General features: G+C 34.5%; 2 protein-coding genes across 6 annotated transcripts; one reads left to right on the top strand and one right to left on the bottom strand.

The window, feature by feature from the left end:
• Positions 1 to 5,815: 5,815 nt before the first annotated feature.
• On the top strand, positions 5,816 to 8,102 carry LOC117922014 (ethylene-responsive transcription factor ERF118-like). Of its 4 annotated transcripts, none has more exons than XM_034839992.1 (4): positions 5,820 to 5,918; positions 5,989 to 6,090; positions 6,241 to 6,460; positions 6,557 to 8,102. In XM_034839992.1, the coding sequence occupies exon 4, from the start codon at positions 6,761 to 6,763 to the stop codon at positions 7,721 to 7,723; it is 963 nt and encodes a 320-aa protein (XP_034695883.1). In that variant the 5' UTR covers positions 5,820 to 5,918; positions 5,989 to 6,090; positions 6,241 to 6,460; positions 6,557 to 6,760; the 3' UTR covers positions 7,724 to 8,102. The 4 variants fall into 4 exon arrangements, with proteins under 4 accessions (XP_034695874.1, XP_034695883.1, XP_034695889.1 ...); XM_034839998.1 differs by having other exon boundaries at positions 6,245 to 6,460; XM_034839983.1 differs by lacking the exon at positions 5,989 to 6,090 and having other exon boundaries at positions 5,816 to 5,918.
• A 2,979-nt stretch (positions 8,103 to 11,081) lies between these two features.
• Positions 11,082 to 13,246, bottom strand: LOC117911189 (tetraketide alpha-pyrone reductase 2). 2 transcript variants are annotated; one of them, XM_034825442.1, is made up of 6 exons: positions 12,864 to 13,246; positions 12,555 to 12,727; positions 12,302 to 12,490; positions 12,038 to 12,200; positions 11,573 to 11,758; positions 11,082 to 11,450 (listed from the first exon to the last, which is right to left on the bottom strand). In XM_034825442.1, exons 1-6 carry the CDS (start codon positions 12,967 to 12,969, stop codon positions 11,272 to 11,274), a joined length of 996 nt encoding a protein of 331 aa, XP_034681333.1. In that variant the 5' UTR covers positions 12,970 to 13,246; the 3' UTR covers positions 11,082 to 11,271. The 2 variants fall into 2 exon arrangements, with proteins under 2 accessions (XP_034681333.1, XP_034681340.1); XM_034825449.1 differs by having other exon boundaries at positions 11,569 to 11,758; positions 12,864 to 13,244.
• Positions 13,247 to 15,067: the final 1,821 nt, after the last annotated feature.

Consider the following 15,067-nt stretch of genomic DNA (forward strand, 5'->3'; position numbering starts at 1 on the left):
ATGGGTTCTTTATTCATGTGTGTATAAGAGTGTGCTGGTAAAAGTGTCAGATTATACAATCATTTATGAATAGTTTTTTTGGATTAGGTTAATTAATTAAAAGCTAATAAAACTAATTAATTAACTATGACCTAAATGAATTATATTAAATGACTTAAACCTAATATAGACTCAAGTCACTTATGCTTACGGGAAGTCAATATAAACCCCCTTATAGATTAGGACTTCCAAGACACTTTGATATTCAGTCTTCTACTTGGTGGCACTATTTGGTTTTCGAGATTTATGATACCTATGATATCTGTTCTTTGGATTAGATTTGATCTTAGATATCCAGATCATAGGTACGACCTTCTCTTCTCTAGATAAAAGTTTTTAAATGGTAATACTTCCATTATGCATAGATGGAGAGAATTTTTTGCAAGTTTTTAAATGGTAATGCTTCCATTGTGCATAGATGTAGAGAAGTTTACGATTGCATAACGATCCAGGGATGGGAATGGATATATTTAGGTATTTCCAACAAATAGATAGGTTAAGCAATTCATATTGAGTTTTAACTTTATTTAGATTTTATTGATATCAATTACCCTTAATAAATTTAATGAGTAAAATCTAACTATTCCACACAAGAACACCAAATATAATATGGAAAAACTACCTACATAGTTTCTCCGTAACTCTATAGATCTAAAAAATCACAAATTGAATTATCGCAAATAAATCCATTAAATATGAAAATAATTTATATCGAATCCCATAGTCTTAGACAGGTGATAATCGATACAATCTTTCACATCCTTGATTTAGCTCTTCATGCTTCTTAGCTTATTCCTTAATTATATGTTGACACTAGTAGATCAATACCTTATATTTGCCAAAAAATAAAATAAAATAAGATAAATAAAGATTGTGCTTGAAAGCTTAAGCAATGAAGAACGAAGGTTATAAGGGTGGCTATGTTCTCATGTTTCAAATAAAACTAAATAAAATCTTCTATTTATATAAAAAAAATCTAGGAATTTGGAAAGTAATTTTAAATTTAATTTTACAAAATCACCCTTAAACATATGAAAAATGAGTTTAACATGTGTAAAACAAGCTTAAAAACATAAATAAGAGGGTCAAACATTTGAATGCCCTTCAGGGTAGGTTTGGACACTTCTTCGGTTCATTCAAATGTCTTGGTTCCCTTCTGTGCTCTCAACTTTTTTTTTTTTTTCTTTTTCTTGTTTGTGGTTTCTTCAAAATGTACACCCGGTAATCATGCCTTTTAGAAAAATGAATCATGGAATAGCTTGAAGTTGAATGATACTGATAAGACCTTTATAGGAAAGACGCATTGGATTTAGTGAGTATTGTCAACCTAGACAAACACATCAACAATCACCTTTTTTATAATTTTGTGAAAAAAAATAAAATAATACAATAAGGTTTCCCAATCTCTTATAAAAATTTCATTGATCCTAAATTTAAAATTATCTTAATTATCATCTATCATCAATATTTTCTACCTGTAATTTCATTGATATTTGCAAACAAAAAAAAAGTAAGAGTGAAGAAATAGATAAAAAATAGTAAAATATATCTATGGACAAAATCACTCCTTTTTACCTGATACGTCAAAATATGTGTGTGAAGAGTCAAGAAAGCAAATAGAGTGAGAGTAAAGCAATCAGTATTAGAAATATCTCACTTTCTCTCCTACCTAATACATCAAAGTATAGAAATTATTAATCTCTATTCGATTAAAAATGTGTTTGACAATTATTTTAAAAAGTGTTTTTAGTATCTTTAATACTCAAAATATAAAAATTTTCAAGTATTATAAATATTATAAACACTTCCTAAAATTACTGTCAAACAAATGGACCTGGGTAAGTCCTGGTTGAAATACCACTGACAACTTGAATACAATATGTCACACATTCTTGATCTAGATTCTTGTCACTATTGATCCTTAATTAACTTGGGTGAATGGATGTAGTGCTCATAACAATTGTGGCAATTGATCAAATAACATGTTACAAAAGATCGTGGATTGAATGATCAACAAAAGGAGGTTGATGCAGAGCTTATAATACAAGTATCGTGAAATTACGATGCAATATTGTAACTTAATTTTTTTTTTAGTAATCATTAACATTGCATTTCTTTTATTATTATAATATTTTTTTTGATAGTTATATTGTGAATTAAATTGATTAAAAAATTATGAAGTTAATATAATAACAAATATAACATTTTTCTATTTCATTATAAGACTTAGAAAATAATATGTAATATCATTATATTCTATTAATATTTCATAAATGTAACTATTAAAAAGTAAAAAAAAAGAGAGATATATTTGATTATTTACCTCTTATTAGACAAAAAAAAAAAAAAAAAAAAAAAATTGACCCCGAAGCCAGTCATAAGTTTCCTTTTGACCTTTGGATGAAAAAGAAGAGGGAAAGGGTAATGATGAATGGAGTTTGACCTACTAACTTGCATTGAGTGTCCCATTTTTCACGCGGGGTCTCTTTCATCCTATTTATTTGAATAATACCTCAAAGTCATTATCATATAATATCAATTAAATATTGTCACGCGGGCTATGCCATTCAGAGATGAAAGAAATACGCTGAAATAAGATGATCAATGAGGAAGTAATATTGTCAAAAAAAGAAAAAGACATTGGTCAACTCCTATGGAACAGAGTTTGAGCTGAAGATTTTACAACCACCCACTTGACAAAAAATATGGATTTATTTTTATTTTTATTTCTTTTCATGTTTTTGTTAAAGAGGACAATAAACTATTCGTGGTTGGTGCGGAGGGAAGTCAGCCATTGGAACCTTCAACAAAAGTCGTAGTTCTCTGTTTTATATAATTGAGCTTAATTAGGCACCCACCACCTTGAAATGGAGAGCCCAGATTTGATGTGTGGTTGGATGATATCAGTGCATCACCCCACACAACGCTTATTTATTTAAGCACCGGACCATTCGGTTGGTGAAAGTTGGCACCGGCCTCACCTTCTTTTTTCTTTTCATTAAAGGAAAAATATTGGCACAAAGTATCATACGTTAATTTGTATGCATAGGTGATATGATGTTGTATTAAATGACAATTTAGACATTAGTTCAATTGAGGTGCACGAATTTCGTACATCATAAATTCATGAAATTCAATACTCAGATCACAATGTCTCAAATATTTAAGTCACACCCAAGTAAATACCTTGGAATGGGCTGCCCTCAAAATGGTTGATGGGTTGTTCGTATTCTGGTGGCGTAATAAAGTTTTTGACTAATGTTCTACTCCAGTGTTATTTCAATTTATGTCCACTCTAGATATTTAGGTAAGATGCGTACCAATTTTAAGTAGCTTTTTTTTTTCAAGGAATCTTCACATCACATCAAGTCTAATTGTATTTGTACCACGTGTCTTTTAATTTTTTATTGGATTGAATTATCTTCATAATAAAGATATAGTATCTCTCCAATAATTGAAAATCGGATTAGTTAGATTTTTTAATTAATAAAATATTTGAATTAAATTTTAATGGTCAAAGAGTAAAGAATAGAAGTATATTAAGAGATGGCTTGTTTAAATATTTACCCAAATAAAATCATAAATCATTTAATTAAAAAAATATTTATAACATATAGTCTATTATTTGGAGGTTAGATTTTCTTAAAGATATTATAAAATTTGATTTTAAAGATTATCGGAAAACATCTTTTATTCAAAAATATAAAATATGTGGATATTTTATTTTGTAAATTTTTTTTTGAAAAAAGCCCTTTTAATTAACTTTTGAATTTCAAGTTACCCAAATCACATATCTATGAATAAATTGGGACAAAAAAGTCCAAAATATTCTTACTCATTATGGGAAAAAAAAAAAAAAATGAATGAGGTTGATCACATAGCAAGCCACCCTCATAAAGGGAGACATGTCATGCTGTTTTAAATCCTCCAACACCACTTCAACATTTGATGCATTTACATCGATGGTTGGCCATGAACATCGCCAATAATTAAGTTTGGTGGCACCCATGCATCAAAGTTGAGCAAGGGGGGAGCGAGATTGGACCTCGACCCGATGTGTATCAGTTTATGGCCCCACCAACCCATACCTTACCCATTTTAATAGTCTTTTGAAGTTAAGTCGAAATTAATACCAATAAAGCTTTGTGAGCCTGTGACACATATTTGGATCTTTTTGAACTCCTGTACCACACTCAGACGTGCAGCACTTAGGCACGATTAAGATAATTTTTTTATTTATTAAAATTTAAAAATTTAAAAATAATTTTAACTAGACAGCAAAATAAAACATAATAAGAAATTGTATTTTCTTGATTTTCTATTAAGTTTTTTTAATATTATATTTATTATTTTTTAAAATAAATTAGTTAGAAATAAAAACTTTTATTGACGTTAAAAACGAAAAAGTCTTTAACCTTTTTAAAATTCAAATCAACCAGGATAAGGACTCAAATCACTAAGTTTCTATCATTTTAAGCATGTAACGAATCATTTATAAGCGTGCTGGGACACTTGGGTGGGTCTGATTCCGTTACGTCTAAAGTGGAAGTCATTTCAGTGATCCAAATTTGTGGTGAGTGGTGGTGACAGCTGGGCTCGGGTGAGCGAGAGAACAGGCCATTGGTTAGTACCAGACTACCAGTGGCTGTCCATTTCACGGACTGGTCAATTATTAGAATGAGAACAAATTAATCTTCTTAAGTCAGATGTTCTCTTTGACATTAACTTATATACATCTAAACTACTTTTTTACCCATATTTTACAATTAATCCTCAATTTGATGTGGTCAAGTCGTTTTGTAGATGGCTCATTACTTTTAAATTGGAACGAATTTTCGCTTTATCTTTTGATTTTTCCTCAACCGAAGTTTTATTTATCTACTTATTTTGAAATAATTCCCGATAATATCAAATTAAAGTCATTATCTCATTATTTGAATTATTTTAAGTTTTTAATTACTATGACTAGACCCATTGAATTTTGTATTCAAAATTTTGAAAATAATAATAATAGAGTAATTTATTTTAATTTGGGCATTTTGAAAATAATTGGAAAAAAAGGAGCGAATAACGACGGTACCTTTAGAAAATAACAACAAATCATATAGAAAAATCATTCACAAAAGGTAAAAAAATGAATTGTGATGTCCTTTAAAGGAATTAAGAATTGTTTGAGGATGAGCGCGGATTTCCTCCGCACAAACAAAGGGAAAAAAAGATATTCCAGTAAAAAGAAAATCTTTTAAGGGTGGTATCTCTCAAAATTTACATTTATGCTGGGAAACTTGGAGAGCAAGAATCATGAGGGCACTATCGTAAATACCAACAACTACAGCTCTAATACTGACAAAAATCGCAGCAAACGGTAAAAGAAACTGCTAGACCATACGTTGCCGACTCGCGGCACAACGTTTCCTGCAACGCTGGTAAGCTATCGCACCCTTCTTATAGGAGCGTGGACTCACGTTTAGGAGAAAAGAAAAGGCCTTGCGCTTCAACTTTTGATTCTCGGACTCCTACGGTTGAAAAGGAGCGTGGACAGCAAGCAAGGTGGTAGGTGATGGGGGGCGAGTTAGCCAATCCTAGTGGCAGGTCATGGCAAGATATGCATGACATGGGATGGGATGGTCATGCACCGTAAATGTGAATGTGCCTTAGGCCATGCCAGCTCATCCGCATTTCAGCATATTTATTATTTTATGTTTATGAATTTTTCCTTTATAAAATGAGAAAATCAGTATTTATTTTTATTTGCTCTGCTTTTTAATTCATTTTTTTGACCGCTTGGGAAAAGGTGAACGGCGAGGGGGCAGGGATAGAGACGTGAAGGAGAGAGTGCAGCAAATCTCAGTAGAGAGAGAAATTAAAACCAAAACAAGGTATAATATTTTTGTTTTCGATCTTCGATAGATGTTTTGTTTTTTAATTTTCTGCTGTTTTATTGTATAGAGATTTGCGTCGCTCTCTGGTAGCAAGCATTTCTCGCCCACCCTCATTTTTTTTTTTTCCCTCTCTCTGTAAACGAGTCTATATCACTGTTCTGCACAACTGGTAATAACTCTTAACAGATCCTTGTCATATTGTAGAGAGAGAAAATCGTGGCCATAGATTCGTAATCCTCACTTGTGTTTTGTTGGGCTTTATATCTTAGGCAATCTCATTCGATTTTGCTCTTCTTTTCTTCCTTTCCTCTTGTGGTAGCAAGAACAGTGAGAGGCTGCGTTTGTGGAGGAACAGAGCAAGAGAGGCTGAAGAGGGGATTTATGTCGGCTGAGTTTGTTTTGGTGGTGATTGGGGCTCTATTGCAGCTCTGGCGTATTTGTTTCTCAGTGTTCTACGTTCACTGCATGCTTCTCCTCTGTTTGCAGCAGAGGACCAATCTAGTGTTTCCATCTATTTCGATGCGTTTGAGACCAAGAAGGTAATAAATCGCTTATAAACCTTCTTTTTTCTGTTCCCTATTTTTATTGGCGAAGGATCTGAAATGGGTTTGTGGGGTTTTGTGTGGGTTTTGCAGGACTTGTTCTGGAGTAAAGTGTTTTGGGGGTTTTCATATAAAGCGGTTCTTCTATCGTTTCCTGTTTTTGAGAGAGGCTCTCACTTGATACTTCTTAGATCTTGAGGCTTTTCCCAGTTTTCTCCTAATTTTTGCTATTTAAAAAAATTTTCCTAAAATTTTCTGGTATCTTTCTGTAATTTTTGGGTGGAAATATTCCATCGGATGCCTGAGCCTCGGAGACAGCCAATGATTCAGGATATGCCTTTCAAGAGAGCTAAAGAAATTTGCTCTGACTTCAAGATGAGAAAAATCCGGGTTATATGCTATGATCCGGAAGCGACTGATTCTTCATCAAGCGAAGATGAAGGAGGAATTTCTAAAAGAGAGAAGCGTGGGAAGCGTATTGTCAGGGAAATCAATCTACCCGTTGCTGGGTCGCCGCAATCCAATGCCATCGAAACGGAGTCTTCCTGTCAAGATAGTAACAATGGTGGCAAAAACCCTAAAAAGAGGTTTTTACGAAAGCCCCCATCTTCGAAATACAGGGGCGTTCGCCAAAGGAAATGGGGCAAATGGGCTGCGGAGATTCGAGACCCCTTTAGAGGTGTTCGCGTCTGGCTGGGCACCTACAATACTCCAGAGGAGGCTGCCAAGGCTTACGAGTCCAAAAGGCTCGAGTTCGAAGCCATGGCAGCATCGGCCAACAAGAGCCAAAATGTTTCTTCCTCGGTAGTTGTCTCCCAGTCTCAATCCCATAACCCTGCTGTTTCCGACGACTCTGATAGCTTGTTATCGCACACTTCGCCTTCTTCCGTACTCGAATTAGAGACCTCGACTTCACACTATAATGGAGGCGGCCACGGCACTGATACAACCAAAGAAGGTGTCGGAACCAATCTTATCCATGCTAATGGGGCTGAGCAGCAAAAACCCATATCTGATTTTGCGGAGGAGCCATTAATGGCGCCTCCAATCGGGCAAGAGCTGAACATGGAAGCAGAGTTCGAATCATTCTTTGACGACAACAATTGGGGCAGGATTCTAGATGACTTTAACTGCTTGGATGATCTTAGAATTTTCGGTTTTGACAATGAAGAGCCCAGCGACCTTCCCGACTTCGATTTCGACCTGGGCAATGACGAGTTTGCCTGGATGGATGAACCCCTCAATATTTCATGCCCATAAGTTTTGCAGCTAGGAATAATCAGTGGTAGTATTATAGTGGTCCTTTTTATCTATAAATGCAACAAAAATACATCTCATGAACGGTAAGCTGAGTTCTTGAGATGGTGAGTGCCTGTGTGAGTGATTTTTATTTATTTGTTTGTCGAGAGACATGGAGAGGAATGAGCTCATTGTACAAGGAGAGGGAGTCCTCTGGGTTTTCCTGTGCTGTTAGAGCAGTCCAAGGGCTTTCCATCCTCAATCCTCCCTGGAGGGTTGCAACAGGGTCACCACAGTTTTGCTCATTTTCTCCTCCTTTTTCCTTCTATAAGTTTTATATCTATATCTATAAGTTTTATATGTTTGGTGTTCAGTTCTTATGAATGATTTGTTAGAGCTAGCTTGTGCTTTATTCTTGAGGTCTTTTCGCTGAGATTTTGTAGTTAAAAGGGATTGAAAGATACAAGTTCCTAATGCTTTAATTCCACGGCAACGTTGTTATCACTGGACTTTGGTTGCCACATGTTATCTACCCAGAGTGGGAGAGAGAGAGAGAGCGCAGCAAGATTGGACTCGGCGGATATAGCGTAAATGAGAGGAGGTGAGAGCCATGGGATGTGGGAGCGTGTGAGGTGATATTGGAAGTGGGCCAAAGTTGGTTTTATTTTCCCCATTTTATCTTTTGACAAACAAGCAGAGAATATCTGCAGCCTGAGGGGCAGGAAAGGGAAAAAGGTTATCCATCTAAGCTAGCTGTATTCCAATTGCACTGCAACACAACTTGGTCCTTTGGCACAACTCTTTCAATGAAACCTTTGAGGGGCCTTTCTTGCTAAGGGGCTGCATGCATGTAGTTTGTCTGATGAATCAGGATCGCATTCTTGGTGTACGTCTATCATAATTAATATTAGGAGTTTAAACTCAAATTTATAATTAATTTGTTGGTTACTTTTGATTAGGGTAGAATTCATAAAGAAATGGTGTAGGAAATTTTCTGGAATCTTTTAAATATTTGTAACACGTGCCATTAAGTACCAAGATAAGAGTATTTTTCCTTAATTTTTGGGGAAGGAAGATCGCATCAATAGTGGTTGTTATACTACTCATCATTTTGTCATTCTATTTTTCATGCGTTGTAGCAGATCTACAGAAGGGGTATAGCATGAAGAATCACTGCATTGGAATCCCAAATTAAATTGGGACAACAGTTTCGGAAAAGTCAGTCTCATATTTTTATTACTTAATTAATTTATTATTGAATATATGGAGGACTAATTCGCGAAAGTAGGTTAAATTAATTAATTCAGCTTACCAATTTAAAAATGTACGAAATAATTTGCGCAAATACAGCTAAAAAATTGACTACTTGGAGGCGTTCAAATGTTTAACGTCGAAACTAAAAAAGTGTCTCAAAAAAAAAAAAAACAGCAGTCCATGCAAGTTTATATCACATTTGCCTTAAATTGAGGGGCAGCGGACTTCCCATCAGGCGCAGTTCCAAGCAGGCGGGTACAAATGAAGTAGCCGTACACCCAATCGATGTTGCAGCCTGCAGGAATGAATGCTCTCACCTAGCCTTTGCAGGTCTTTTAAGACTTCCCAACTTGAACAAGCCATGCCTGTGTAAATATGGCAATCTTTTCCAAGTATCACACCCTACAGGTCAATTGACTTCGTCAGTGTGACAGTGATTTTCACTTTGAAACACACCAAAACATAAATGGGTGACAGAATTAAAGCAGGCACTAGGAACCTTTAGATTTAGCAATACTGCCCTAAAAAATTATTAAGGTAACAGTCAAGGAATGAAGGTCTGATGAACCAAGGGTATTTTATTTGGTGCTAATGCCTGAAAAATGCATCAACTTCTGACTTTCGAATCCGTGGCCAGAACGAATTTAACTCACTTGTTCATAGATCAGAAGCATTAACAAGGGGTAAACAATAACTCAATAAAATGTACAGGCGAAGATCTGAGGCTTCCAACTCCTAAAGGGACTATCAATCACAAAGTTGATGACGTGAAGATTGAGTAAATGGGGTTACAATCAGTCTTTGGTATGAGGAGGGTCTAGGGTTTTGTGATCTTTCTTTATTAGAAGTAGGGTTGCATGTGGCCCGATCGACCTCAAGTTGTCCTAAATCCTAATAGCTAGCTTCAAGTTCTACTGGGTCAAACTCTCATATACTTAATGATATGAACTGGTAAGCGCAGTCCTCATTAGCTCGACTTAGCGTAAGCTCAAGTGTGTGTATTTCCAAGGTTGTACCTATTTTTTTTGATATACAACAAGAACGTGCAATAAAAAGCAAGGTTGTACCTATTATTTGGTTGGTCATCCTTGATGATTATGTATAAAATACCACTGATTATCAAAAGCGAGCCGTATGGTTTAAGACTTAAGAGGGATTTAATGGTGAGTACCATTCAACTGTTAGCGTCTACTTCCTACATTTCTCTCTAGCCTTTTTTTTTTTTTTTTTTCCTTCTTATTAATTTCTTATACAGTGCAATTGACTACCTATGACTTATTTATTGCTGAAGTGCTTGGTAGTTGAGATCTGGTCAGTCATGAGAGTTTTCCTTGAACCATGAATGTGAAGGAAAGAGCAGTGTAGCACGCTTTATATTAAGTTCCAATTCAAACATGTATAGCTGTAATCCAAATACGACAATGTGATAAGAGACGAAGTTTCCTTTATAATAAGTTTAATAACTGTATTTCAGACTTTTGGAAGCTATACTGACTTTTTGAGTCTTAATATAATCAATGTAGAGATATTTCTATTGAATGTTGGCTCCATATTTGTACATGGCCATTACTAAATACTCCTCAAAGATTCGGTTCAGTAGACCTTTTTAACAATCATGGAATTCTTAAGACCTTTTTGAAATCTTATTTAAAGGTGCTTAACAAAGAAAAAAAAGGGGGGGGGGGGGGGGGGGGGGTGAATTCGAGCCACAATAGTTTCATGAAATTGAGGTAGTTGTACTTAGAAGTGAAGTGAGACTTTTTATTGTCCTATGGCTAATGGAATACCTTTTACTGTGCTTCTGGCTACATGGACTCCCAAGTACCCTCATGTGATTCAGTGTTCAGAGCATTAGGGCTGGTCCGTAGTGAATGACAGCCCAGCCCAGCCCAGCCCAGCCCACTTAACCCTCAACCTTGGGCTCCATTAGGTTGTTGATGAATCTTTCCTTTTCTTTAAGATTTATATTTATTAATACCTTATTTTCAGTTTTGAATTAGTGATACATGACAGAGTTCCAAGTTCAGGGTGTTAGGATTTCTTATAATTATGCAGAATGATTATAAGCCTAATTCTTGCATAACAATCATAATCCTGGTCTTAGAACTTAATGATTTTCACAAAGTAAATAAATAATCAAGCATGAAATTGATCTTGAAGGTTGGTTTTGAAAAAGAAATTCCTTGCAGAGAAAATAAATTTAAGCATAAAAACTAACAAAGGTGCAAAAACATATATTAGGGACATCACATGCATGGATCTTTGTTTTCCATTTCAGGAAAGAGTTTCGTTATTCTCAATATTTTCGGATAATACTAGTCCAGAAGAAGTTCGCGGAAGACCGTATGGACCTTACAGAAAACCTTTGTCTTGGAAACTTTTGATGCAGTCATCGAACATTTGAGCAAGCGTTTTGAAGGGAGGAAGCCCCAACTGAATAATTTTGCTGGTGTCCATGCTATGTGGGTGGCTATCTCCTTCGCTGCTGCTACACCTATAATCCCATCACAACTCATTTCAGGCAAGGCAGAAGTAAAAATATATGGGATTGGTCCTGCACGTTGTTTCATCAAAGATTGCAAGAAAAGAGTTTGAGTTGGGGGTTTGCTCACTTGCTTTCAAATGGATAGGCTGGATATTTGGCCCTGAGCATGTCAATGATCTGGGACCAGTGAGCTACTGAGCTTGAGCATACAAGCCTGCCTGATGCTTTGCTTTCTTCCATAGCTAATATGTGTGCAGCAATGACGTCATCTATGTGGACAAACCCCACTATCGTGTTTGGGTATTCCCCACGTAAACCTAATTAAGAAGTTGAGGAAGTTATGACAAATTTGTGTACTTCTAGCACAGGAGCTCAAAGCATAAACACTCCAAAAAGGATTGCATTTCTTCACTACTCACTTAGCTTGAATCATCATACTGAATATCGTATCTCCTCTATAGTCACTATCTGGGGTTAGGCCATTCACATCTGGTGTCCCATTCTTATTGTCTTTTTCATGTTCCCATTATGCAGAATATACCACACTTCGTTTAACAGGGGAAAAACAGAGAAGGGAACTTAGTAATATGTCTGACCTTTAACTACGGACAGTATCATGTGCAGTGTGCTGGTTGGCTGCCGAGCAAGCAAGGGACCAACCACAAAAGATGGGTTCACCACCACTAGGTCTATTCCATTTTCCTTTGCTAATTTCCATGCCTCTTTCTCTGCTTCTGTTTTTGCATATGCATACCACAGCTGCATCCAAGCAAGTGTTTGACAAAGAATTAATTAGCAACTAACAAAACTAAGATAATTGTACTTCAGCATAGCATCTGTGTTGGGAGGAGTGTAGTTACATTGTAGCGTTTGCAGTATTCAGGATCACTCCAGTGAGACTCATTAAGAGGAGAAACTTGTTGGACATCATCTCGGTATCTTATGGAAGAGCAGGAAGAGGTCAACACAACCCTTTTCAGACTGCTAGATTTTGAGCATGATCTCAGCACATTCAACGTTCCATTTATACAAGGATCAATCAAAGTTGCCTGCGTTACATTATCAACATATAAATACAATTGATGCACATATGGGTTTCGATGTTATCCTTACCTTAATGTTCTCATCATATGGCACAAGAACTGGAGAGGCAGTGTGGAAGACCCCATCAACGCCTTGAACAGCCTCATCGAAACTTCCTTCCACCATCAGATCAGCTTTCATAATCTTCAGTCTCTCCTTGGCTCCACTCAATTCCCAAAGAAAACCAACTTTCTCAACATCCCCTGGTGAAATAAAGAATCCACAGAAATAGTGACCTAATTTTACTGATGGGTCTTGTGGGTGGGTATCCAGTGAGGTTTAGGATTGAAGACTGGAAGAGTTGAAGTAGCAGAAAAGCTTCTTTCAATTGAAACATACCTGGGTCTCGGACTGTGGTTCGTACGCAGTGACCATCTTCCAGCAAACGCTTAACCAGGTAAGCCGCTATGAACCCAGTTCCTCCTGTTACACAAAAATTAGCCATCTCTCTCCCTCCTTTTCTCTAGTGCTCGATGCAGCTGATTAAATAGCGTTGATTTTGATGGTATCGTAGTGTCACACGCAACGCATTTCACCTTCTTTCAAATTTTATACATTCCTGGGTAGAGAAGCATGTGGGCAGATCATTCATTCATCATTCGTGGCTTTCTTTCGTGGGCTTGTTTAGCCGTATATGGTTGAATTCTTTGCTCAGAAGCTCCCGTTCTTGAATCTATTTTATGTACCCTTTTGGCTTATCTTATCGCAGTCTTTCTCTACGGCCTCCATCGGGCGAATGCTTGTCATGATCCTCTTATATAAGCCAAAAACCAATGATTTTTTTCTCTTTTCTTGTATTTGTTTGTTATTGTGGACCTGCATTCTTCACGTGCGTTTTCGCTTGACGACATGATTGATTTTTCATTCGTTTAGTGAAAATTTGATTTTTAGAAAAAGATTTGGAGTCGTCGCTTATTTTTTAAAGGAAAAAAAAAGAAGAAAAAAAAATGTGATTCTTGAAGGAAAAACAGGTTTGTGAAAAATTGAGTCTGGATTCGGGGGTCAGGTTACCTATTGGGAAGGTACGATGGGAAACCGTAACACTCCTTTAAGCTTGTATACGTACGACCTCTACTAAATGAATTAAAAGAATTGTGACAATTAATTAATTAATTATGGATATCAGGAAAAATAATCATGCAAATTAATATGTACAAGTCATAGTGAAAATCAATATACACAAAAATAATGATGAAATCTAATTACAAGAATATACAAAATAAATAACAAGATAATTATGCAAAATGATTTATTGAACTAAAAAAATATTTCAAAAGAATGGTTTTCAAGAAATTTTAAAGAATTTTGTTAAAAACAATTTTCAATTAATGATTTCAATTTATTTATTTACAAAAAAGAGTCAATTTATTTTATTAATTTCATTTGTATTTAATTTTTAAAAAAGTTATTTACATTTATTGTATCAAAAGAATTTATTACAAAATTTCAATTTGACAATAAAAATTATTTTACTTGCTTTTACAAAAAATGAATGAATTTTTACAATTTTATTTACAAAAATATTTCAATTTGTTTTCATTTAAGAAAAGTGATTTATACAAATTATTAAAAAAAATATAACTTTATTTGCAAAATAATTTTTAATTAAAAAATAATTTTTGGGACAATTTTATTTACAAAACAATTTTTGGACAATGTTTATTAAACAAAGAAATTTTCGAACAATTATTATGAAAAACAAATTTTCAAATTCTATTAAAAACATTTTTTTGGATTTTTCTAAAAGTTTTTTTTTTTGAATTTTTATTAATAAAAAAACTTTCTTTTATTAAGAAGAATATTTTGAAATCATTATTTTTATTAAAACGTATTTAGTGAATTCTTCCTCTTATTTAAACAAAATTTCTAGTTTGTGCGATGTTCAATTCTGTACACACTCAATAAATATATACAAACGAATATTTATAAGAATTAATAAAAATAAAAACCAAAAGAAAAGTGAGAAATAAAATATATATCCAAATAAACTTACAACAAACTCAATGTCTTCCTATGACTTTTCAAGTCTCACTTTCTTCCATGAAATTTCGTGTTCCACGTGTTATAAATTTGTACTCAACCAACAGAATTGCAAAATGTGCTCATGAAAAAATAAAAATAGTCCAAATGTAAATATCCAAAAATGTACAAAATCCAAAACAAATATTTGAACCCAAATCCTAACTTCAAATTAGTCCTATAAATTTCACCAATTAAAAATGGGCTCAAATTAACAAATATAACCTAACAAAAATATCTCATATGTCATAGACCCTAATCCAAAGTTTCCAAATTAATAGCTAAAATATAAGCTCAATTAACCAAACTCAAAACATGATAAATTAAAATAAATCTCATTAAGCCTAAATCTAATATCTCATAATCCAAGTCTAATTTAATATGTAAACTTAAATCCACAACCAAAATAAAACCAATTTAATATGCAAACCCACATCCAAAATATACTACAATATTACATTATATCCAAATTAAATAATTCAAATGAGTACAACCATAAAAATTATCAACTAATTTAACCCAAA

This window comes from Vitis riparia, chromosome 1, assembly GCF_004353265.1.
Source record: "Vitis riparia cultivar Riparia Gloire de Montpellier isolate 1030 chromosome 1, EGFV_Vit.rip_1.0, whole genome shotgun sequence".
In the NCBI taxonomy this organism is placed as follows: domain Eukaryota; kingdom Viridiplantae; phylum Streptophyta; class Magnoliopsida; order Vitales; family Vitaceae; genus Vitis; species Vitis riparia.